Below are 26,308 nucleotides of genomic sequence, written 5' to 3'. Positions count from 1 at the left end.
CTGTATTTAATAGGTAAAAAGATAATTCTGTTTTTAATTGTATGAACAAAGAATAAAAGGCTTAAAACTCAGTGTAACAGTTAACTGGGGTGAAAGAAAGTTCATTATCATTACTTTTTCTGTTTTGACCAAGTGCCTACATCACCATCTTTTAAGTATACTTAGAACAGTAGGTTGTAATTGGTGATGTACTTGACAGGCTGTGGAGAAACAGTAATTTCTTTTGGGTTCTGCATTTGAATTGTTGGATATGAATGGTTCTAAATTTAGCTCCACCCTTAGTGGTGAGAGAAGTGGGAGCAGGGCTGCTTGTAGCTGTTCTATCTTTAGTTTGTGCTCTGTCTGTGGTAGACAATGAAAAAAAATTCAGCTTCTTTTTTCCAAAAAATAATTTAGTGTAAAATTTTTTGAAGGCCAGCTGTAATAAACAAGAATTCTATAGCAAGTGGGATTATTTCACCAGTCCTTGATGACACCATGTCTCCATTATGATAATATGCCTCCTTTCCTGTCCCATCATGTTTGACAGCTTCCTTCCCACCCAGTGACTCCCTCCAGCAAGCATTCAGACAGCAAGCCAATCCCACTGACTCCTGCCTACCACACTCTCCCTCATCCCTCCCATCATGGGACCCCACACACCACAATCAACTGGGGGCCCCTGGAACCTCCCAAAACGCCCAAGCCGTGGAGCCTGAGCTGCCTGCGGCCGGCCCCTCCGCTGCGCCCTTCAGCTGCTCTCTGCTACAAAGAGGTGAGTGAGGGCCAGCAGCCAGGAACAGCACAGTGTGGCAGGCCTGCAGAGGGAAGTTTTAATTTTTGTGGTGGCTGTGTGTATGTGACTTTCCTTTAATTCTGTAAATCTCGTAAACAAAAGGAAATAAGTGAGAGTTGATCTGCAGTGCACGATTTGTATTGAAACTTTGCTGCTGTAGGAGATTCTTCTGTTTGGCTGTACTATATGCATATTTTGTAATTTGACTTGAAATCCTTCTATGCTTTCATGTGTAAGCCACTAAAGTCTCCAATGTATTAAAATTTCAATAATCTTTATACTGTTTAGCCTATAATAACATCCAAAACCTGTCTTGATCAACTTTGGTAGGTCCTGCTTAGTCACCTTTTTACTTTCTTGTTCTGTGTTTCCACAGAACATGCATTGCATCCTTAAGGTAAAGGGTAGATCAGCATCTTCCTTTTGTTCATGAAACTTAGTATTATTTCTGTAAATTACCATGACCACATTTTGAGCAGAAATGCTGCTGGGTTTCCTGTTTGTTTGTGGGTTTTGTTTGTTTGTTATGTTGGTTTTGGGTTTTTTTGGTTTTGTTTTTTTTTTCCCTGTAGACCTCTGTAAAAATAGACCTAGACTTTTACAGATTTGGGCTTTGAAGAGTGTAGGACCTGCCCAGCTTCCTTGTTAGGTCCCTCTTTTACTTGCTTCCCAGTAGACAAGTGAAATGGGTTGTTTCTTAAACTGTTCAGTAAATATTCCTGCCTCTTCTCTTCACTCTAGCTCCCAAACAGGCTGAATGCCTTTGCAGCAGGTTTTATGTATATTTCTCTTAACAGAACAGATGAAATATTTGGCTGTGTATATAGTTGGAGGAAGGGTAGAGAGGAAATCAGCCATTCAAGCAAATTGAACATGGCAAAAAATATTAGTCAACTGAATTTTGGTGCTGTTAAAAGGTTTTTAGATAGTAATTCCTGCATGCATCTTAGAAGTTAAATTTTTGAAATACTGTCTAGAAGCTCTACTTTTTATTTTTCCTGTACAGGATCTCAGTAAAAGCCCTAAAACCATGAAAAAGCTGCTTCCCAAACGCAAGCCAGAGAGGAAACCATCGGATGAAGAGTTTGCACTGAGAAAAAGTAAGAGAGACTTGAGCAAATATCTGCATAACACAAAGACTGGAATTAACATCAGTTTAATTTCTGTAAGAGTTAGGTGTACAGTGTAAGCAAGTCACCTGGTTTCCTCTCTCATGTCAGGGGAGAGGGATAGGTGTGTCCAGGGATGGTTTGTTATAGTCACCTTCTGCTGTGATGGCATCTGTAGAGCTTTACTGATTGCTGCAGTGGGCGTCTGCTTGTGAAGTGCCTATTTCTGTTTGTTACAGAAGGAAGGGAGGTTCACTAGGGAGGTTCACAGGTGAAGTTCAGTGAGCTAAACATGTCTTTTAGTACTGTAAGCAACAAGGTGAGGATGCTGAACCACTCTTGCAGAATACTTTGTAGCTATGTTCTTTAGTTGGTCTTGGTAGGAGCTTCTGCTGTCCTGGGTGTTGGAAAGCTGGTTATTGGTGCTGATTTGAAGACAAGTTGCTTCCATAATCACTACTCCTAGGATCCAATAGTCTTCTCTTGTCTCCTGTGAATAATATCTGTAACTAAATAAATTACGACTATTTAGGCTGCCTGAAGTCTGAAGAAAAACGCTGATCTGAGAGAGACTTAGTAATGTACAGAAAGAGAGAGGTCAAAATCTGGATGTTGGGATAATTTAAAGTGGAGGGAGCATTAATGTTATCAAGCAAGCACAGTATTCACTTGTCAGTGTTGCTGTAATTCTTCTATAGAAATGTGTGTGGATGAATAATCAGATTACTTGTATCAATAAAAGGGTGTTTTATTGGAGAGATTTTTGCTGTAGCCTTTGCTTCTCTGAGTCTTTCTTTTTCTCATGGACTTTTATTGAAGAGTCTGTGCCATGAGTGTTCAGTGCAGGAAGAGTGTTATTGTGGCAGTTGTCTCTCACAGGCTTATATAGAGCTGGAGAGAAAGAGCTTTTCCTCAGGGTGCTCTTGGTTTGTCTGAGGTGTTAGTCCTTCTGAATGTTCTGTGAATGTCATGTGGCAAAGGTTAAGGTAATGAGTAGAATGATTCTCTGTTCACGGATGAGCAAGTGGATGTTGTAGTTCAGGATGTTTTATCCTTACAGCAAGGTATTTGTTTAGGAAAAATGAAAGTACTGTATTACAGTATCATTTCAGATGTTGGAGAATGGAGATTCAGTAGTTGTAATGATGATGAAGAAGCTGTCAACTTGCAGGTTTAGCAATTGTTAAAGAACACAATGGGAGGAGTTTAGGATTTTTACTTGGGAGAAAGAAGGAGTCTGTAGCTTGCAAATACACTGTTCTACTCCTGATTTGATAACTTTTATTCAAAGGTGTTTTTTGGTGTGTTTCTTACATATTCTTGGTATTCATCTTTCCTAATCAGTAATTAGAAGCTTCTGTTAGTGTTTCTTCAACTTTCTCAACTTTTTTTTGTGGAGCTATAAAAGTTTCCTATTTCTGTCAAACTTAAAGCATTGGTAAAGAGGTCTGGGTTTTGTTACTTCTCTTGTCAGGAATCCAGAGGATTTATGGGCTATGTTTTGAGAGCTGCTGTGTCAAATTAGCATTTCAACAGACGAAAGAACTGAGATGTTTCAACTGACTGCCCTCAAAATGCTATTTCAGAAGTGTAGTATTTGCCCTGCTACTGTAATTATATGGTGCTGCATTGTAACTACAAAATCCAATTATTTTTCCTGCCTTGAAAGAGGGATAACCCATACTTTAGAGTTCTTGCATCTCTTAAGCTGTAGGAAAATTATATTGGGTCAAGATAATTTCTGCAGTAGCTAGCTTGTCCCAACAAATGTTTGGAAAGTTGGCTTTGTTCTGGTGATAATAAATCACAAAACCCAACAGGATGCATTGGCTGGCAGAGAATACAACTGCATTTTGATGTTGAAGGCTCCTCAGATTCATGAAGCAGGAAATCTTCAAACCTAGTTATTTCACAGGGGAAAAGAGGAAAAATGCTTTTAAAACAACAAATTGACTTTTATTGCACATAGACTTCTGCTTTAATCTAAAGTAATAATGGTAGAGGTTCACTCTATTGTCAGTGAACAATTTGACACTATTTTTACTGAGTCACCCCATGAGATTCACTGTGGAGCTTTACCTTTTGGAAAATGTTGCCATGTTAAGCTTGAATAGTTAAATTTGTTCAGTAGTGCTATTTCTGTTGAAGTCTGAATAGTTTAGAGTTGTCACTTTTCACAGATATATGTACATGATAGCAGCATGTTCCCTTCTCCATGCTGCACTGAAGTTATGCTGTTAATTCTGAGTTCTGTTTTCAGTTGTGTGCTGTTGGGGGGTAAATATGATTTTATATATATACATATATACAAACACACACACACATATATATATATATATACACAGATGCAAAAAGTTTTCAAGATGTTTTATGTGAATTAGTGTTCTGTTCCTTGATCATTTGATTAAAATAATGGAATAGTATGGATATTGAATTGTGTGTTTATATAAAAACTTCAATATACAGGGGTTTTTCAGTAAAATGACTGGATTAGAATGAGAGTCCTCACACTTCAAAACACATTCTGTACAATATCAGATGCTCAGAAAATTTCTCGAATGTGTGGGTGGTTACTCGGAATTGAATTATTTCTAAGCATTTCAAAATAGCATTTGTCTTTTTAGACTGTTACTTTTGTTCATTGAAGTTTGATTTTTAAAATGGTATGATTAAAACAATTTTCAATGGTTGATTAGGCTGAACTTTGGACTCAACTGAATTGTACTTATTTACAAAGGCTTTTCTATATTAAGAAACATGCCCATGTTTAAAATTCTGTTTTTCCCATTGATTCTAGGTACAGCTGCTTTAGAAGAAGATGCTCAAATTCTTAAAGTCATTGAAGCATATTGCACAAGTGCCAAAACACGTCAGACATTAAATTCAAGTAAGTTAGCCATTTCTACCTATTTCAGTACTTTCTAGCTAAAACATCAATAAAATAGTTTGCAAAAGAGAGTTCTGTATATTCTCAGGCCTTTGCAAATAGTAAGTTGGACCTGCAAATAATAACCTGTTTCTGGTTTAACATCAATGTCAGGTGTTTATGTATTGTATGCCAAGGACCGTGGTTAGAGGCTATAATTTTTTCAGTATTTTGAAACAATCAAAAACAACAAAAACCTAAATGTAGCTACTTGTCATGGTTTAAAATTTTACTAAAGCTTTACCAATGAATAAGAGATGTCTGAACTGAATATAACAGCTAATCAGTGTGCTTTTGGATAAATTTCAAGAAGCTGGTAAGTAGGAGGAATGATGAAGTCATTGTAATTTTGGAGGACTGTATTTTTGTTGTCTTCTGTTCAGCAAAGGCTTTGTCCATGGAAAAGTAACCTAGGCCGATAAAAACTTCTTTAATTTTATTGTCACTAGTTGTTTTCAGTATTAACTACAAATTTTAATCCCGTCTCATAATTTCAGGAGAAATTGTTCTCAGATGTGTGTTGCTTAAAGCCATTTTTAGTTTCTCAGATCAATACCTAGCATATTGAAAGCCTGTAACGTGCCTCTGGGGTCCTACTTCATTTAATCCAAATCAAGGTTGCCATGTGGAGTTCCTCTGTATTGTAAGTAAAACATTGCTCAAAGCAGGGGAGTCCACCAGCATGTGTTCCATTTACACAAGGAAGGAGAAAATGCTGTTGCCTTTGTTCCTTTTTGCACTGTTGAATACAAATTTAATTTGGAGATCCTTGGAACACAGTATAATGAATTTGAGGTACTTGGCTGGTTTTGCTGGAACTAGAAGGCTGGACATTTTAACTTCTTGTCCACTAAAGATGTTTAAATTTTGCAACATTAATCACTCTTACTGCTGCCTACAGTGCTCTAGGCCTGTTTTGCTTCCAAGCAAAAGCACTTCATGCTGACAGTTGAAGTCTTGAAACACAATTGCAGACTTAGTTATTGAATTTTCCTAATACATGTTTATTTGCTATTGCCACCTTGAAAAAAATACAGCTACTTTGTATTCCTATGTAACTTACTATGGGAATATGGTAATTATATTAGACTGTAAAAACTTCTCAAATAACAACAAAAGCCCTAATTTTAATCTTTGGGTCTTAATGAACTGTAGATCTCCAAGATCATGAAATCAGCTACTACTACTGTTTTTTAAATACTAATCTCTTTATAGTCTTACAGTCATTACAGTAGTGTGTTTAATTGGATAAAGGGAATGAATGAGTTCAAAGTTCTGAAGATATGCTGTTGTTCCAAACAAAATCAAATGAGATGATTGCTGTTTAAACACCTCAACTGTGTTCTGTTATTTCCAAGGATAATGTGACAAGAAATGGTTGGGAAAACATTTGCACTTGCACAGTAGTGTGTGTGTGTGCAGATATGAAGTGGATATGATTTTTTTTTTGCTTGCCTATTTTTCCTGTCTATGTATATTTAAGAAATATACATAGTGCTGTGGGTATCATTGCATACATCAGAAGTCAGCTCTTTTATTTGCTCTTAATTGCAGCAAGAAACAATTTTTATTGATTAGGCACACAGCTGCTGTTTGGAAAGCATAGTGTTGGCACCTAAGACTAGGTTTCAGAAGGTCCATTTGTAAACTGGAATTGGAAATGGGGGAAGAACCTATAAAGCTGAAATTGCTTCTGTTGGAGCAGTAGTCAGTGTAGAATAATAGTATGAGAGAGTTGCCTCTCATCTGTGAGGTATGCTGGTTTTTACATACTCCATTCTTAATATTCTGCCTGTCCCTGACAGCACTCACTGGGTAATTCCCCTACTGCACCTTAATCTGCTGCTTTTGGCAGTGTCAGTACAGCAGAGCTATGGCATCAGTGCAAACTGGTAAGGTGTGGTATTAGAGGTAGCAAAGCAGCTTTTTATCAATTTTTTTTAGGTGGGAAAAGGTGGGATTTAATTTGGGTAGGTAGATGGAAATGAAAGAGCAGAGTCTGACTTTCTCGTGCTTTTTGTACACTGAGCTTATTTTGCATTTCTGCTTCAAATGAAGACTTAAAATCCTCTGCAATATCATGGTGGCTTATAACATGGCCACTTAGATGGCTTCAATCCTTGGATATTGCCAGGCCTTGAAAAATTGAAAAACCTGTCCTTACTATGTTTGACCAATGACCCTAGAAATCTAAAAATATTTAACTGGCGGGGATGGACTCAGGCATGTAGGAAGAGGTGTGTGAGGGGTCAGAATGGGCTAGGCTGTGTCACTGTTAGGCTCTTGGCCATGTTTTTCTGTGAGTTAATTTGCCATGTGGTTTAACAAATAACAAGGGGTATGGGCACAGAAAAAAATATGCTTTGACAGTCTCCTTCAATGGGTGCAAGGTGTTGCTGCTGATTTAGTAATCAGCAGCTCTGCTCTGCATGAGAACCTTTGCTTTTCTTTTTCCCCCTTCATTTTCCTCTTCACAGTGGTGACACAAGCACTTCTGTTGGCTGTGTTGTGAGCTGGTGGGAAAATTACCTGCTTGAAAAAACTAACCCTGCAAAAGATTTTTTCATCTGAAGCTGTTTCCTGACCTGGCTCATGAAGCAGCTGTACAAAAGACTGTGTCATTGCAAGGGAGGGAAAGGATGAGGTACAGATACGTGATGGGGAAGGGACTGTTGCTTTTCACATTGGTGCTGGATCATGCTGGCTTACTGTGTTTGTTTACTGCTCTGTGCCCAGTCAAATCCTCCCCAGACCAGAACTGACTCTGTATTTCAAAAGAACCTGACTTCCTCTTCAAAAATTCTACTTTCAAACAATATTTTGTTACTCAAAATTCTCAACTGAGACTGCCTAGAAACTTAAAAACCACTTCAAAATTGTATTGTAACCGTTCAAACATTATGTGCTGAGTGTAATTTATACCTAAACCCCAAACAAATTTGAAAAAAAAAAAAGAAAAAAACCAACTTTGGTGCCTTTTTAACAATATTTTCTCTTTTCCTTCTCTTCCCATCACCTTTTTGCTTTTATTTCATGTGTTTGGTTGTGGCTATTCCTTACGTTCTCCTCCTCATCCCACCTCTGCCTATCCACATCCACCATTTCATTTCACCTATACATCCTTAGCATGGCAAGGCACTGACCTGATGCATAATCACGTCTTGGCTGATGATGACCAATCAAGTCTAGACTCCTTGGGTCGTCGCAGTAGCCTTTCTCGTTTGGAGCCTTCAGACCTCTCAGAAGACTCTGACTATGACAGTATATGGACAGCCCATAGTTACAGAATGGGGTCTACATCTCGTAAGAGCTGTTGCTCATATATCTCTCACCAGAACTAATGCACTTCTGAGCTTTTTCTTAACAAATGCTTGTTGTATCACAGCCTGCTTTTCTTAGATGTTTTCTTGCTGTTCCTTGTCTCTTTAATGTGATATTTTAACAACTTCTGAGGGAGCTCCTGAAACTTCAGTTATACCTGGTGGAAGGCTCTATTGTCAATTCAGTACACGTAAAAAAAAAGTAATTCTAAAAAGTGTATATCCTGTTAAGGATGATACTTCTTGAGGGTTTTTTAAACTGACAGATGTTAATTTGTAGCTCTGAATGGTCTTTTTTTTCTTTTGACTTGGTCAGTGTAGTAACAGGTCCTTTGTTCTGCTTTTATTTTGGATAAGCACATTTTTATATTTTGTACTGAAGCCATACTGGTTTGAGAGCTGAGTGCCAGCTATATGGAAATACCGTAGTGGTTGGATTTTCTACGTATTATTAACAAAATACATAGCTGGTAGAGTAAGTGAAATGCAGCTTAAGAATAAGCAGTACAAGAGCTGTAAAATCATTCAGATACTCACATATCTGGCCTGTTTGTTTGGAAGAGCATTTGCTAATCCATAAAAATTTCTGGTTTTATACTGCTGTCTTTTGCTCATTGCTTAAAACGTTTATATGAAGGACCTTGCTGCTCTTTCCCCACCCCAGTTCAGCAATTGTCATGAAAACCTGGCAGTCCATGCTCATTACATGCAGTGTTTTGGTACTCTCATGTTACCTGTGGTCATACTGTCACTTTACTGTGTGCAGTAGTGTGGCAGAAAGCAGGGTTTAGATGTTTACTTGCCTGTTAAAATACCCAACTGTCAACTCTCAATTGACCATTCTTCTTGAAAAGACGAGAGGAAAATGATTCCCCTGATGGAGGCTCCAGTGTTCAGCATCTGAAACTCTAGGTACAACTGTGATCAAATTGGCTTGCTTGAAGTTCTGAATAATAGAATGCTTGGCTTTTGGGTTGTACTGTTTGGAGCATGTCTGTGACAGATTTTATTGTGTCTTGTAACTTCTCTCATAAGCAGGTTTGTTTTCAGCAGCAGCTCTTCACTTACAGTCATGTTGGCTTTTTCAGAGAACTGTGACATGCTGTGCACAGCTGAAGGTCTCAAACCTGCACCTGGGGCACTGCTGGGGTGAACTGTGTGTGTGCTCTGACTTGTTGTTAAAGTAATTGGCATCAAAACAAAAATGGCATGTTTTCCAAATCTTTGTAAGCATTAGGGAAAAGTGTGGTGAAAGTGATGAAAGGACAGAAACAGTTCTCAGTTTTGCCAGGGCTCCCAAGTGCAACACCCGTATCACTTTTCACAGAAGCATGCTATCCAGTGTTCAGGTACTACTCTATGAACAAGTTCAGAGTAATTGTGATGAAATTTACCTGCAGCCTGGCAACTTGATCACATTGTTTAAAAGGTAATCAATACCTCTCTGCAGGTCACATGATCAGAAAGTTGCGATTGCTAGACGTGCATGATTCCAGAACGTGGTCAGGGTGGAGATGATGTTTCAAGGCATTTCATGTCTTCAATTTGCCTTCAGTCTTGTTTGATCCCCTGCTTTATCCTCTCTCACTGTTGCTGGCATTCTGTAATGTGACTAACAAAAGCAGTAGTGCTTACCAAGGAGGGTTTTCAGGGGTGCATTTTACTGCTGGTCATATATTAATCTAATGACCAGGAACTTGTGTATGTTGAACCTTTTGCAAATGGAGGAGTCTTGCTTAGAGAAATGAGATAAGTATATCTGCTCCATATCATTTCACAGCACATTTGTAACCCACTTCACTCCTTTCTTCTTTTCAGTCAGTTTTTTTGTTTTGTTTTTTTAACATATATGGAAAGTACGGATTGTTTTTTGCCCTGTTTCTTATGATGTGGTGTTCTAGTTGAATAATGTTTTCTGCACTGGATAAATGATAATTCTTTTATGTCTGTTTCATGTTATGTAGTGTAAATATGAGTTTGTAATACAGTTGTTGCACTTGAACTTACCTTATCACACAGAAAGTTTTGTTATCCAGATCTGAAGATTTTGACTTTTTATGCACCAAAGCTTTGACAGTTTACCACCTTTAATTATTGTAGCATTTATGTCATTAGGTACTATCATAATTAGGATCTCTCATATTGTGTATTCTCATATTAACATCACAGCACATTTAAAACCATTCTACATCTTCAACATTACAGGCTGTAAACTATTGTGAACTGATCAGGAGTATTAATTCAAAATGTTTGAAACAAAAAAAGGATAAATGTGGAAATGATGGTATTCAGTCCAAAGGTTCAGTGTTTCTATTTCTGTGGAACTTTAGTCATGGTAATAACAGTACCTTATGTTTATGCAATTCTGTAAATTGTATGTGTACAGTTACAAATACACTGGAAGGATGGAGAACCTGAATTGGAAGGTAGGTTCAAGCCATTGTCAGGCCCTCTTCTCATGGCTTATGCAGTGTTCCCATATCAATTAGTACTTACCATAAGCTGAAGCCAGCCAGTATTGATTGGGTGTTTTGCATAATCTTGCCAAAACACAGTAATGTGTATATAGTGACGTAAAACATAGAAAGAGTAATATATATTGTGCACTTCATTTGTGAATGAGAGAAGCCATCTTTAGTAGGTGACTGCCTTTGGAAAATGCAAAATGGATGTATATCTGAATGTTTCATTGTACTGTACAGTAATGCATATTGTTTGTGGTTGCATATATCAATTAAGTGTTTTGTTTTATATGAAAAGGACATCTGTTATGTACAGTTGAAATAAATTTTGCATTTGCTAGACTGTGACTTTAATATTTAATTATTACACAGGGGGAAAGGACATCAGAACTTGTAACTTAACACATCCTCTTCTCCCTATGCCTGCTTTCTCCTCCTCCCTTCTTCCCAGAGGAATCAAATGCTGACGTGAAAAACCTTTTTTGACATAAGTGTGTAATCTTTGTTTAATGTCGTTCGCATCTACAGGAAATTCAGTGTAATGGGAAGTATGTGTTCTTCTATATCCCCTTTTTTCTAAAAATAATTTCAGAGACATTGCCATCTATAGATTGTTTTTCTGTTGCCTTCCTCTCCTGTTAAATTGAGTTTATTTTGGTCCTTTTCGTTTTCGTTTTTGTTTCTTTTTTTTTTTTTTTGGTTGGTTGGTTTTTTTTGGTGTACGGTTTTTTGTTGTTGGTTTTTTTGTGGGGTCTTTTTTTGTTGGTATATTCTCAGTAGAAGCATGGGCTGAATTGTTGGAACAGTCTAAAATCTACTTCTGCAGGTCCCATTGCCAGAAAGAAATGTTATTAATATACTAAGGGTGTATATGATGTGGTTTCATGATTTAATATGACAACATTTTTATTTTAAAAGCAAGAGTTATTTGTAGTGTTTCTGCTTAAAAGTTTCATACATATGACTGAATTTAAACAAATCAGTAAGCTAATATATGTGCTAAAATGTTTACATCAGAACAAATTTAATAACCGCCCCTCTCTATTAAAAGATCATAACTTTGTTTTGCTATGATTGTAGCAGCTCTAGTCCTGCAGCCATGGGCTTGGAAGTTTTTGCATTGGTTAGTGAAATACAGGCAGTTTAGTGGAGAAGCTCTTTGCAAATGTTGTCTCAGGGATCTCCCATGTCTTCAGATGGTGTATCTGTCTTCTCAAACCATTCTGTTCTTACATGAGTAACGCTTACATATGAAGTTGTACTTTGGTCCACCTTGATTGTTTCCATTATACTCATCTAAGCATATTGCTGTAAATTGCCTGAATCAGTCATCTGAGTCATGTGAGGTTTTATTCCTGTTTGTGATCTCTATTAGTTAAAAAAAGACAAAACAACTTCATGCCCAAACCTTTTTTATAATTCCCAAGAATTTGAAAACTATGGTGTATGCTACACAGTGAACTAAATTTTAGCTGATATTTGGCTTCTGATTTGAGTTTTCTTTACAAAGAGAGTAAAGGATACCCTTTTGATTTTGGCAGATCTGTAGCACAGATTTTTCCAATTTTTAAATCTCAACACATGCAGAATCTAGGGAGGAGCATTTTTAGAATTGTTTGTATTAGGACCTCATGAAAATTTTATTAAGAAAGAGAAGGTTAATTTGTCAGGTCTGCTCATCTGCTTTAACATATTTATATAGCAAATGCAGTGACACACTGAATATTTAAAACTGACAAGTAATTTTTTGTCTAACATTTGCTTCACTAGGAAATGTATGTGTCTGTACATGCCAGTGTTAATGGTAGATCTAAACAGTTCTGTATGCACAAACTTGTTTTCAGTGGCAAGTCACACTCCTGTCATTGAAACTCAAGTAAATTTTATTTCTGAGAGCTTCTTAGCTTGTGAAGTTGGCGAAAAACAGAATTGTATATTCACAAGTACCGTTTCAAACTTTTGGCCTTTATCCCTGCCTTGTTCCCCTACTTACCTCTCCTAATCACAGGAAAGGTATGAAGAAGTGAAGAAAACAGCAGTACTTAAAAGCTGTGCAACAGAGCCTTTGCTCATGGCCTCAGATAATGCTGTGCACTTCTTGAAATTACCACCATGCCCACTCATCTCACTTCCATACCTTAAATTAGGACACTCATAGTCTTCTATGAGCCTTCTCCTCCCTTTCACCAGCTGGAGGAAGCTGTTCTTGGTTGACTGGGGAGAGCTGTCTTTTAACTGATGCCCTGAAATTAGCTACTTTAGCAGATAATGTGAATAACCACCTCCATTTTTCTCTTTGCTTAAATGTTTCCTGACAGACATGGTCTTTGGACATAGGCAGAGATTTAATATCCAGTTAAAGCAGAAAGGTTTCTGAATTTCATCCCTATTTTCTTACTTCCCTCCTGCCAAAATTCTTAACTGCCTTCATATTTGTCTGCTAAATGATTCAAAACAAAGGACCAGGCTGTTTACAGCTCTTTTTCTGAAGCCTGGCTTCTGTCAGGAGCCAGGATGGTGCCATATAAAATTTGCATGGTGCCCAGAGAAATTGTGAATGCCCCATCCCTGGGAGTGCTCAGGCCTGTTTGGATGGGGCTTTGGGCAGCCTGGTCTAGGGGAAGGTGTCTCTGCCCACGGCAGGGGGGTTGACTCTGTGTCAACCATTTTGTAAGATGTCATGCTCCTTTTGGGGGAGAGTGAATGAAAGGCTGAGGCTCTGAGTTAGGATTGCAAACAGACATCAGTGAGAACCTCTGTGACATTCAGTCTCTGCTGTAGTCCCTTCCTGGTTTGGTGTTAAGACCATACTCCAGTAACACTCTGCCTGTTTTAGGCAGGTGTAAACTGAACTTTTGTTGTGAAGTCTTTCAACCATGGAAATACCCAAACAGGTTCCAGCTTTCCTTATTTATAGAAATGCTCAGAACTGCTTGCTTGTTTTAGACCGATTGATTTAGCTGGAAAGGGGATCAGACACTGAAAACCAAAAGCAGGGGGCTGTTCCTCACAGGCCTGTTCTTGTATTTCACCTGTTCTACCACGTTATGTAGGGGGTATTGCCAAGGCCTGTAGCCCTGCTCTTATTGTCAGGTGGGCTGTGTTGTTGCTGGCATTACTCTGGAGGCTAAATTTGCTAAACCTGTAATTGAGGGTATGGTTTTGTCAAAAAGCATTGTAGTTCTTTATTCTCCACTCTAGTGCTGAGAAGTATTGATATTGAATAGATAGCTTTATTTTTTGTCATGGAATTTAATTTATGGAAACTTAATTGACTCATGATTGTAGTGGTCAGTTGTTTGCTTTAATTACTCAACAAACTTCTGAACAGTGGGGTCATTCTTCCAAGACCCTGGTTTTAAGAGTTTCCTATTGAGAAGTTATGGCAACTTACTTGGCTTGGTATTTGCTTGTTAATCTTGAAATAATGGTTTGGGTTTGTCAAATATAGTTTCTCCTCCCCTTACTTCCTTCAATACCCACCCCCTCCAAAAAAAAAAACCCAAATCAAATGAAACCCTGTTTTGTGTAGCTTGGGGTGCAGGGTGTCCATCTTTAAAAAAACAAAAAAATTAAACAAACCAACCCCCAAACCCAAACTAGTCCAAAACAACAACAAATCCCCATGTGAAAAACCCCTACAAACTAACTGACTAGTAACTTGTGGTTATGTTGTCTCAAGGTGAATTGGGCAGTTGAGGTCAATTTAAATACAGTCATTTGGCCTTTTTGACTTGGAATAGTGTCTTGTAATAAAATACAGTGTCAAACTTGGGTGCTTAGAATTGAGGAATAGCAGATATGGCAAACTTAAGTAACTTGATTCTTCCACCCTATTTCATGAAAATGTGGAGTATGTCTCAAAGGTGTTCAGGATTATCTGAGCTGTACGAACTTCCCAGACTGTCCTGTCAGTATTAATTCAGTGGGAAGTGCCCACTGTACTGTAACACAACCCTCTCTTCATGTCTAAAGCTGTAGCTTTTGCAGAGGGAAATGGTTGTGTAGGGGGTAGGCCTGAAGAACTTCATGATGGTACAAGGTGGAATTTAGGGGATATTGCTGAGTGCCAGTGATGACTCTGCTTGAAGTTACTTCCAGATTGAAGTTACTTCCAAAAAAAAAACAGCTCCTGGCATAAATGATGCAGAAAAGCATTATTCAGAAATAGCTTTTTTTTGCCTTTAGAACTTGGCACCTCATGTCTGATGTTACTGTGCATGTACTCATTTGATGACTGGGTCCTTTGTGGCAGGATTAGTGTGTTGTGTGTTTGTAGCTTGTGTAGCATGTGCTTGTGGGGTTTTTGGAAAAAAAATCTACAATAAAGAAAAACCCTCCAAAGCTCACAAAACCCAAATCATGATCAGGGAGAGAAAGTGTGGGGGTTTTTACAAAAGTATGAGCCATAAGAGCAGCAAGAGTTCTGACATACAAATAAGGGTTTGTATGACCAAGGGGATTGGAGCAGTGAAGGCAAGTGTGAACTTGTGTTCCACAGTGTGTCCTGTGGCACAGGAAGGTCAGTGTTGCCAGCAGCAGTGTTCCATTGGGTGTGTTTGTGTAGCCTGAGGTCTCTTTGTGTATAATAATGTTGGTGAAGTGCTTTGTGTGTCTGTGCAGTGTTGTGTGCTGTGCTCTGCTGTACTTCCATCAGGATGTGCTGCTGTAACATCTGCTTCACATGCATGTGTGTGTATAACTGAACAGCTGGCACATTGTTGTTGTCAAGCTGTCTCCTCTCTGCTATTTGTGCTTTGCAAGGACCCATTGCCCTGCCCAGGCTGGCAGCTGGATGCAGCTCTGTACAAAGGGAAAAATGTGTGCTCCATTTGGGTGATGGAGTCACGGGTGAGAAACCTGTGCCAGTTCTCTCCCCTTGGTCAGTGTCCCCTTGGCCTGTGCTGGGCTGAGGTGTGCTCCACATCAGTACAGAGACCCAAAATGCAGTGATCTGGTAGCAGCTGCTGCCAACTAATTCCTAATACAACATTTAATTCAGTTCTGTGTTAGCTGCCAGGCTAATAAAGCAGAGCAGTAAGCAATTAACTGAAATAAACATAAGAGAGCTTTTTACAGAGACTGACAGCACACACAGGGAAGTGTCCTTGAGCTCCCTACAGAATTTGGATGTGTTTGTTTTATAGGTTGTTCCTTCTGGAAAATAAGTGGAAGTGTATTAACCCTTAAAAGATTTCTTCGCTCCGTAAGAAGAATTTACAGCTTTTGAGGACAAGATTCTTTCTCAAATCTGCTGTTCTCTTTAGTCTATATAATTTTGACAATCACATTACTGATACATTAGATCTTTACTGTAAGCTTAAGGAAACTTTTTTCTGCATTAAAGACATTTGTCATTGTTTGCTAAAATAATTTAAATAGCTAAACATGTGCAGCTAAGATAGGATCCCTACAAGCTCACTGTTCAGAACTCAAGACTGCAGCTGTTTGGGAAGTTAATATTTTGCAGTGATTGTGATTTATTTAACATTTTTGCTTATTTGTTTATATTTTGTATTTTACCATGAACCTTAAAAGAAAAGTGCTGCTAGCACAAAGCAGCTGTTCAGCAACTGATTTCTCTGGGCAGGCAAGTGCTCTGTAGTACCAAATTATCAGTTTCAACTGTATGAGACTTGAGAAATTCCTGGTTAATGGAAGTTCACTACAGTGAATGTGTGACAGGTGTACCTTGTTTGTTAAAACCAATGTCTTAATTAAAAAATGTAAGAACTTCAGTGCTTTATCTGCAGTGTTTGAATTCTGAACAAATGCTTAGACACCAATTTATTTACAGACCTTCTTAAAAAAAAAAACTTTGTAATTTGTTGCAGCCCAATTGAATAATGTTTATAGAATTATGGGTGGATGCACATTTCTGAGTTGTAGCTTTTCTAGTCAGAACTACATTTTTATGATCTATATGTTTTGTCTTGGTGTTATAAATTGTAATATGTGGAAAAAGTTCTGAAGATGTTGGAATGTTTGAGTTTTTATCATCAAACCATGAAGTGCTTTTTAAAACACATATTAAATACAAAGAGTGTGTGTCATTTGGTAGGAATGTATTGTAGGACTAAAAGGTTCTCTGTAAGAGTGTTTGCATGTATATGTGTGCACACACAAAGTGGGATGCTTACAGTGTTTTGGGGAAAACAGTTTTTACTTATTTTTCTTTAATTGCTGTGTCATTTGATACCACTCTTCTGCTCTGTACTGACAGAGTAGTGGGTTTAGAGCAGAATTATATCTTGGATTTGTATCAGTGTGAGATCAGAATCTATCCTTGACACTTAAAGCTGTTATTTAAACACAGCTATGTCTTTCTCAGTCTGCAGTGGGGAATTTGCACAGCTTTTACTGATGGTTGAATAGTGCACTGTTCCTTGAACAGTGTAACATCCCCGTCAGTGACTTGGGAGTTATGTCACCAGTGGGGTAGGGGTGTCACACAACCTTTTGTTGTTGTAAGGCAGCGGTTTCAAAAGTAAAAAATGTGCCAGTAACTAATGTGTAGAGGGAAGGGGGAAATGGAAAGTGGCATACCTTGGTCATGGGGTTGTATCATGCGGTGAATGAAAGAATAATCTTTAAAATGCCCCAGGGATATTTGTGAGTTGCTCACTTTGTAATTTATTTTTACAACAGGTTCCCGTAAAGAATCAGCTCCTCAAGTTCTGCTTCCAGAAGAAGAAAAAATTATTGTAGAAGAAACTAAAAGTAATGGTCAGACTGTTATAGAAGAGAAGTAAGAAAATGTTTAATGAATGATGAATTAAAGTAGTAAACTTTGCACTCTTCCTCGTGTCTCCCATTATAGCAGGGGGTGTGTGGTGTGTTTGCAGTTGGAATAGAACTGTTTGGAGTATGCTGCCAGTCCTCTCAGTGCAGCTGGCCTTCATTTAAATGTCTGGTTCTTTGTATATGCTGTGCAAGCTATTCCACCCATGCCAAGAAGTGATGTGCTTCACTTACAAATAGTTTTTCCTAGTGCTGTCAGATTTCAGTGTTAAATTTGTGTTATCCTTCTAGTTAGCCTGTGGTGACATTCAACTTTCTTGGTAAAGTGTATGTTGGAAGTGAAACTAAACTTCTATTCTAGAAAGCTTTAATACAGAAACCAGCAGAGGTCCATAAATGCTTGACAGGTGTTTCTTGTCACAGAAGCTGGTAACAAGTCCTTGCCTTACTGAATATAAATAAGGATTACAGACAGTTTTTTTTTTTTTAACACAAGTCTGAAATCAGCTATTAGGTGTGGGGTGTTTTTTATTTAATTGCATTTCATTAAACAGTTTTGTCTAACAATAGATTTAGATGTGTATTTCTGAAAACTGTTGTTACAGATTATCTTCTTTTTTCATTTTAGAAGCCTTGTTGACACAGTATATGCATTAAAGGATGAAGTACAGGAGTTAAGACAGGTTGGTAACTTGCTACATTTATAGCAACATGGAGAAAGAAAAGATGGAAGGCTTGTTATAAAACTAAATATGGCTTGCAAGTTCACTTTGACAGTCATGAGCTTGAATTTTGGACTAGATTTTCTTTTAAAAGTAAAATATCATTTGCCACAAATGCACTCCCTGATGTTATCAGTCTTTTGAGAACAGCATTGAGGATTGCTTCTCTGAAGTGAATTACTAAGCTGGTTTTGGATGTTGCAGTTTCTGAAATGGTGAAGGTGTTAAGCAAATTCAGTTGTGCTGTATCACCAGCAAAGTAAGATTACAGAGGCTGAGAAATCACAGTTGCTCGAGAACACTAATAAAGGCTAAATAGAAGCAGATATTTATAGTTCTAAAATTATACAGTCCTAAAGTTACCTGAACACCTCTATGGATCAGTTCTTAAAACTGCTCATTTCTAGAGACGAGTCCTTTCCAGTGCCTGTCACATGTTGGGTTTTTTTTTTTAATGAGAGCTTCACAATAGCTCTGGGTGCTTTTTTTGTCACTTGTTCTAAATATCCACCATGATTAAATAAAAATATCACTATATCAGGGCATAGCTTGTTTTAACCATGTTAATGGTGCTGCATGTAGACTTGGCTTAATGTATAGGTGAAAAGAAGCATTGGATTTTCCTCACTATGCAAGGTGTGAATTTGCTTACCACTCTGACACCAGAAGTTGGATAAAATTTCTTGTGTTAATGTAAATAGGATTTGTGTTCAAATTTCTTCAGGTCTGGGACTATAAATGTGATTTTTTTTTTTGCCATCTGTAACCATGCCTAGTATTTCTAAGGATGTCATGCATGCTCCTTGAAACAGGACAGTTGATGTGTTGCATACTTAGATTTGCTGGGTTCAGCATATAAAGAATGAGTATCCCAGGTTAGAGCTGAATTTGGCAGTGTTTTAAAAAATACAATTCATATAATAAAAGCAGTAATAAGAGCCCACTAATAGTCCTGCTGGCCTCCTGCTTTTGTACAGAGAATAAATGTGCAGCCTCATTGACGCTCTGCAGAGCTCCATGACCCTTAAATAAAAAGTCACCTTCTCCTGAGCTTCATGCAACAGCTCTCTCTTTTCTGGTGCCTTTCCAAATAGATGTTCTTCAGAATCTTACATCTTCCAAGCTAAAACATATTAAAGCCTGATTTAATTTTCTAACATATCAGGAATTCAGGAATCTCTTCTTAAAAGCATTTATTTGTCCACTGCACTGATGCTGCCAACCAAAGAAGGGGCAGAAATAATCTCTGAGCTGGCAGGGGCTTTTTGGATAAAGGCTCTCTGGGAGTACATGGTGTCCTGGCTGGTGTAGACACCAGTGGGATCCTTCCTAGGGCAGCTTCCATCATTTATTCATAGCTGCTGTTCCACAGGCAATACACTTGAGCTGGTCCTGAATTGGCAGACTTAACTTAAATCAGTTCCTACATAAAATAATGAACTTTCCCAATAATGAAGTTTCTTAACAGACTTGAGGAGGAGGGAATGCAGTTAATGAGGTGACAGACCATTGTTGTGTGTACAGACTAGAGAACAAGAAGCTGCAGAGCAGTGCCATGGGAGAGATCTGGGGGTCCTGGTCAACGGCAAGTTGAATATGAGCCAGCAGTGCCCTGACAGCCAGGAGGGCCAACCCTGTCTGCGGGCATCAGGGACAGCATGGCCAGCTGGGCAAGGGAGGGGATTGTCCTGCTCTGCTCTGAGCTGGGGCGGCCTCACCTCGAGTGCTGGGGGCAGTTTTGGGTGCCATGATAAAAGAAAGACATTGAACTATTAGAATGTCCAAAGGAGGGCCATGAGGATGGTGAAGGGCCTTCAGGGGAAGCCATATGGGCTGAGGTCACTTAGTCTGTTCAGCCTGGAGGAGGCTGAGAGGAGGCCTTATTGTGGTCTACAAGTTCCTTGTGAGGGCAAGAGGAGGAGCACGTCCCAATCTCCTCCGGTGACCAGTGTCAGGACTTGAGGAAACAGCATGAAATGAGTTAGGGGGGGTTCAGGTTGGATATTAGGAAAAGGTTTTTCACTCAGGGGGTTGTTGGGTACTGGAACAGGCTCTCCAGGTCCCCAGGCCCAGGTCACAGCACCAAGCCTGTCTGAATTTAGGAAGCATTTGGACAATGCTTTCAGGCACATGGTGTGATTATTGGGGTGTCCTGTGCAAGGTCAGGAGATGAACCTAATGATCTTGATGAGTCCCTTCCAACTCAACTCATTCTATGGTTTTATGATCTCATCCTTTTTCTAAAATATCTGTAAAGGACAGATAAAGGGAGTCCAGTTGGACCCTTGAATTGAAGGCCTGTGTTTGTTAAACCTTAAGACTTGTCTTGGGGCCTTATTTCCATGTGATTTTACCTTCTGGTTGCTTCCCTACTATTCCCAGCATCACCTTGACCTATACAGGATTAAACAATGTGAGCATTCCTGTGGATTGATCCCTGTCATCCTTATGGTCCTGTTGTTCGTTTATTTCAATATTGCCTCATGACACTAAACAGTGAGAACTCACTTGTTAATATACATGTGGAAAGATGGTGTTCCTTGAAATTCAGACTTCTCTTAGACTGCTGGAAATCATCAGTCTAGTTTAAAATCTAGTCACAAAACACTTTTCAGAGAGTTTGCATTAAGTTTTAAGCTCTTTGGAGATTGAAACCAGTTAAAATCACAGGAGGTGCTTATAGGGGATATTTAGTCTGCTCACTGCTCCATTTCCCTTCTCCATTAGCAACAAATATATTCTACTCCTCATTGATCAGATTTGAGCAGAAGAATTCATGATTAGTGGCCATCTGTTACTAGAACTTGCTTTGTAAAAGCCCCCCAAGTATAAATAGGAAGTAGCTCAGTTTCCATTTGGGAGCTTTTGTTGCATTGTGTGAAATAACTGTGTGTAACTTGTGAAGTTAATAGAAGCTTTGCTTTTGTACAGCTAATATCAGTTTTATTGGGAAAAGTCTTCAGAGTTTGTAAATGACAGTGTATGTGTAGTTAGATCTGTTAAAAGCCCCCAAAACCAACCAGTAATATCTCTGTCTCTGTTACACAGGATAACAAAAAGATGAAGAAATCATTAGAAGAGGAGCAAAGAGCTCGCAAGGACTTGGAGAAGCTTGTTAGAAAAGTTTTAAAGAATATGAATGATCCATCTTGGGATGAAACCAACTTATAACCACTTTTTCTTTTCCCCTTCTTCTTTCTATTGAAAGACCAGTTGTAGAACTGAGCTGGGAAGCCTTCTGACATTAGCCAGTGTTGCATCAAGAGCACTATAAAACAGGATTTAACTGGATCTAGTGATTTCTTGCTCTGAATATACAGAAAGAGTCAAGCCATTTACTGCAGCAATCTGTACTTTAAGCATGGAGACTGTGGATCCTGAACTCTACTACACTTAATTTGTTTGCATCCAAATTACCTCATTTTGCATAAAGTGCAGCACCTGACTAAAAGTCCATGTTTTTCAGTGGCTTTTTAATTAAATATATATTTTTCATGTAAATAGCTGTAATTTAGAATGCATATGTGATTGATGTATCAGGGCTGATATGTTGGGGTTTTTTCTTGTGTTATCATAATGGTCACAAGTGTTAGAAATGATGGCAGTACTGTCTTACCTAAGAAAGGTCAGAGTTCTTTGTGGATAATTATGAATTAGTTCCAAATTACCCACTCACCACACATGCAAATTTAAACCTCTGATTTTTCTATTTACCACTATATTTAAATCCTTTACTGTTACCTGTTACTTTAAACAGTTTACAGTTCCTTAAGGACAGTATTAAAATACAGGAAATTGTTTATTGACAGTAGAAACAATTTTTAACAAATCTAATGCCCACAATTGACATTCACATACACTTGTTTGGCAGACTAATCCATTGTGCTTTGGCCACCAAAAGACTGATGTACTTGCCTGCTTTTTATGACTGTGATTTTTAGGTGTTTATGTACTACATTTTCTATTGTTGTGCTTAAACATACAGCTGGCTGATAACAGATCATACAGTTTCTTAAAGGAAAAAATCAATCTAATCCAGAATTATGTGAATAAATTGTTGCTATTTATATTTTATTGTCACAGCAATTAAGTTTTAGCTAACCTTTGTGCAAAAGACACATGGGCTAGGCCAAACTTCATTCAGAGTTTTGTTTCTATACCACTATATAATTTTTGGAGTTCCCATACTGTGGAAGCAGTCATTCCTTTCCCACCCTTTTTTCTTTGCATGTTGTTGCTGATTTTTGTCCTACTGGGATTTAAATGGAAAGAAATGTGGAAGATTTTTTTTAAATTGTACTGTAACTCATAATTTGCACTGCTGACAGATTTTAAAATACATAAAGGAACATTAATTCCCTAGTCTGATAGGTGCAATCACTGCAGTTTCTTGTATTTAAGATAGGAGATGGATGATACATCACTGCAAACGGTGAGCTTCAGATGAAGCACTTAAAATACTAATCCCATAAAAGCTCATTGTTTTCCTGGATTTCATCAAACTTTGGATTTGACTCCAGACAGTGCAGCTTTCTGAGGGGTTTGTGTTCAGTTGAGTCAGAAGTGCAGGTATAGCACAGACTTGAGTCACACCTTTTGTCATTCTGATTTTCTACTGCTCTTTTAACTCCTGCTAAATGTAATGCTCAGACTTCAGCAAATGTTTGTACGAACTTTAGTGAGTTGGAGCCAGGATGATTTGGGTTGTAAGAATTGTAATGCACATTTTGAATCTAATGAAAAATCTACTTTTAAAGCTACCCACTTTTTTTCAGTGAAAACCAGCTTTTTTAAATAGGAAATTCTGTCAATGATTACATACTTGAGAAACAATTCTGTGGGAATGGATGCTTCATAACCTGAATAGACAAAATGTCTCTTTTAGGAAGCTGAATATATTTGTAGGTGTCTTGTGTTCCTGCAATCTAAAAATGTTTTCCTTTAATTCTAAAGGAGGAGAAAATGAAAAATATCTACATTATCAGTTTTATATCTTCACAGAACTTGAAATTTGTAAATTATTGTTACCAAAATCTTCCCTTGATATTTGCACAAAATTGTGGACTGACATTTTATCTTCACATTTAGAAAATATCCTTGCTAAAAGCTAAGTGATACTAACCCCAGCAAATGCATACTATCATGGCCAAATTTAGACATGGGAAAGTCAATACAATTAGAATTTTGCTAACGTTTTCGCTTTGACATCTAGAGTATTTTCAGAGTGATTTTTAATTTTCAGTTGAGCAGATGTGAAAGGACATTCCAGAGGAAGAGGTATAAAAGGAAAACATTAAGCTTAGCAGTATTTAGCAAATTTTAACTCAGGAACAATTTCCATCATAACAATTTGTTTTGCATTATATTGTAAAGAGTGGTGTTGCTGTGTAAATCTGCTGACTCTTAGTACCTGTGATATTCTAATTTCTGACAGTACCCCTACACTGACATCTAATGAACATGCCTTAAACACTGGGATGAAGCAGTTGTTAAATATGACCAGGACTTAGGGACTGATTTTATTCAAGGTGGATTGAGAGGACTAATTTTTACACAAACACACACACACACACAAAAAGGAGGCAGTAAAGAAAACTGACCGAATGTTGTAGGTAGCTTTTGTCTCTAGTGCAGAGAGCAGCTTCCAACTTTTGGGAACCAAGAAGTACCTGAACTTGTTTTCATTGACAATTTGTTACAGTGTATATAGATTGTAAATGTCACCATGGACCTTCTGAATTGTTGGAAACTTTACATAAGCATGGATAAATGGGGCACTGTTTATTTAACCTATTAAAGGGTTGTTTGTTTGCTCTCATCATTTAGGGATGAGGAGATGAAGCCATTTCTTATCCTATAGATGTGAAGCACTTTCAGTTCTGAACTGTCCAAAATGTAGCATAACATTTCTCTGTACTTACTGATGTATTGTGTGTTTGTCTCACCATGTCATGACATCCTAAAGATTGAATAACTGACTGCTTTTGTATAAACCTTTTTAATGCAAATCATTTAGGGAATTTAGAGTATCTGTTTACAGTGTCTGTGAAGAACTCTAGTTTAGATGTCACAATAATATCCTGGTATCCACTACTAAAGCTTTTATGCTACATTGTAATTAAACCATGAATTTTTCCCCTACCCTATGAAGTGTTATGTTTCATCTAATATGTGGGCTATGAGATAAAGGGAAATTGCTTTATTTTTTTTTTGCCATTCATATAAATATGCACCTCTCCAATTTAGTAGCTGCTATACTATCTTGAAAGAGCTTTTTCATGGTCTATTATAATAGTAAATTGATGCCTGGAGAAAAAAAAAAAAAAACCACAAAGCAAGGGTTGTTTAGAGGGGTGAGGAGGAGGATCTTAACTGTCTTACATTGAGAAATGTTCACTTTATTTGGCAACCTGACCTGCTCAGGTAATGTAAGAAATGGAGGAGATCAAAGACAGAAAATAGTGAAAGGAAATAAAGCAGGAAACAGTAGAAGCTGCATCAATTGAGTAAAAAAAATGCCTACATGCATGATTTATCTGAATGGACAGAAATTTGTGATGTGTGTGCCATAGATATTTTTTTGTGGTTGGTGCTGCCTGAAATGGGAGGAGTGGGGTGATTTTTATGGCAGCAGAATCATCAGTGTGGCTTTATGCCAGATGGTGGGATGGGTTGAGGAAAGTGCAGGGAGCCATTTGTTTGAAAAGATGGTTGCAGTCTTTGGACAAAGCATTTGAAGGGATTAGTAACATCTTGGGTGTGTGAAATGATAGGTTTATTCCAGCTTAGTTCAGCAAGGAGAAATACTTGGAACAGAGGACTTTATTTGTAGCAGTTTATAATTATTCTCAGAAGTCTCACTTTGCAACTTTTCTCTGGGTTCATCACTGTAAAGATGAATATTTTACACAATTTGAAATGGTTGTTTCCTTGTTACCTGAAGTGGTTTGGAGATTTTTCTTTTTGAATGCTTTTTATTGAGGTGGGTTGACCATTGCTGGCTGCCAGACCGTCACACAGCCACTCTTACACCTCTCCCTCAGCAGGAGATGGGAAAAAGAATAAGATGGAAAAGCTTGTGCATTGAGATAAAAACCACTGATTTCCTATTGTTCACAAACAAAAAAACTAAGCCACCTTTCCCTTACCCCACTTAGGCTGAACTTGACTCTTCCATTTCTGTTCCCCCTGTCTTCCCCTCTCCTCCCACCAGCAGTGCAGGAGGGTGGGAATGGGAGTTTTGGTATGCCTATAACAATTCCTCCTTCCTGCTCCCCCTTCATGCTTTTACCTGCTCCAGGGCCCGAGTGTCCGGCTAGCTGATGTTACGAGGGAGGTGGCCGACACCCCCGGAGCATATACTGCCAGCCCCCCTCGGCGTCTTGGCCTCGGGCTGAGCTGGATGCGCGGTGTGGACAGAAGCGCGAAGGAACGAAGGCAGAGGTGACCACAGGCTGGGGGCTAACTCCGGTTTATTGAGGGTTCGATGGCAGGAACCAGTAGGGAGGGTGCCAACCAGCAAGTGGCCAGGAATGAGGGGGGAGGTACAGTTTTAAAAACAAGGGGTGGAGAGAGGAGGGGAACCCAACTAGCCAATCGGGGAAGGGTACAAACATAATTGGCAAAGGGGTTAACCAATTAATATAACATAAAGGAGGGGCCCTGGGACCACAGCCAACCACAGCCCCCAGAGAGGCGAAGTTTCTGGAAAGCAAGGAGGAGTGGGGGGTGATTGACTGGGCCCAGGGAGGAGGAAAAACTTACTTATAAGGAGTGTAAAGGAGGGGTGATTACATAACAAGGGGAGATTGGCAGTTGAGGGGGAAGGGGGTAACCAAGGAGACCAACAGTCAGGGGAGGCAGTGGCGGGAAAACCAGGGAAGGGAGGAACCATTTTACAGAAAACTGGGGGGAGAATACATAAAATGGGGAAATAACTGAGGAAATTAAACAACACACAACAACAAGCTGGCAGTCCTTCAAGGGTAGATATGCTCCAAGGTGGGTTCATCCTGGGCTACAGTTCCTGCCAATGGTCCTGCCCCACTGAGGGCTCACTATGGACTGCAGATTGCTTCAGTGCATCTGCTGCAGTGTGGAGTCCTCCATGGGCTGTAGGGGAAACCTGCTTCACTGTGGTGTTCTCCACAGGCTGCAGGGGACCCTTCTCCAGCACCTCTGGCACCTTGTTCCCCTCCTTCTCCAACCTGGGTGTTTACAGGAGTTTTTGTTGCACTTCCCCCTCACTGCTGC

The 26,308-nt window shown here is 38.7% G+C and overlaps 1 protein-coding gene across 3 annotated transcripts in view; it reads left to right on the top strand.

Moving 5' to 3' along the window:
• The window catches only part of ARHGEF7 (Rho guanine nucleotide exchange factor 7), a 116,005-nt gene extending 91,815 nt beyond the window's left edge, over positions 1-24,190 (top strand). For 2 of the 3 annotated variants that reach the window (XM_058823074.1, XM_058823089.1), the window contains 7 exons: positions 530-754; positions 1,782-1,875; positions 4,682-4,771; positions 7,937-8,113; positions 17,241-17,340; positions 17,962-18,016; positions 21,104-24,190. In XM_058823074.1, coding sequence (XP_058679057.1) covers positions 530-754; positions 1,782-1,875; positions 4,682-4,771; positions 7,937-8,113; positions 17,241-17,340; positions 17,962-18,016; positions 21,104-21,226 — 864 coding nt within the window. In that variant the 3' untranslated portion in view covers positions 21,227-24,190. The remainder of the gene's footprint in view (positions 1-529; positions 755-1,781; positions 1,876-4,681; positions 4,772-7,936; positions 8,114-17,240; positions 17,341-17,961; positions 18,017-21,103) is intronic. The other variant, XM_058823082.1, reaches the window with a different exon arrangement.
• Positions 24,191-26,308: the final 2,118 nt, after the last annotated feature.

The sequence above is a fragment of the Ammospiza caudacuta genome, chromosome 2 (genome assembly GCF_027887145.1).
Source record: "Ammospiza caudacuta isolate bAmmCau1 chromosome 2, bAmmCau1.pri, whole genome shotgun sequence".
In the NCBI taxonomy this organism is placed as follows: Eukaryota; Metazoa; Chordata; class Aves; order Passeriformes; family Passerellidae; genus Ammospiza; species Ammospiza caudacuta.
This window is presented reverse-complemented; position numbering and strand designations above follow the sequence as displayed.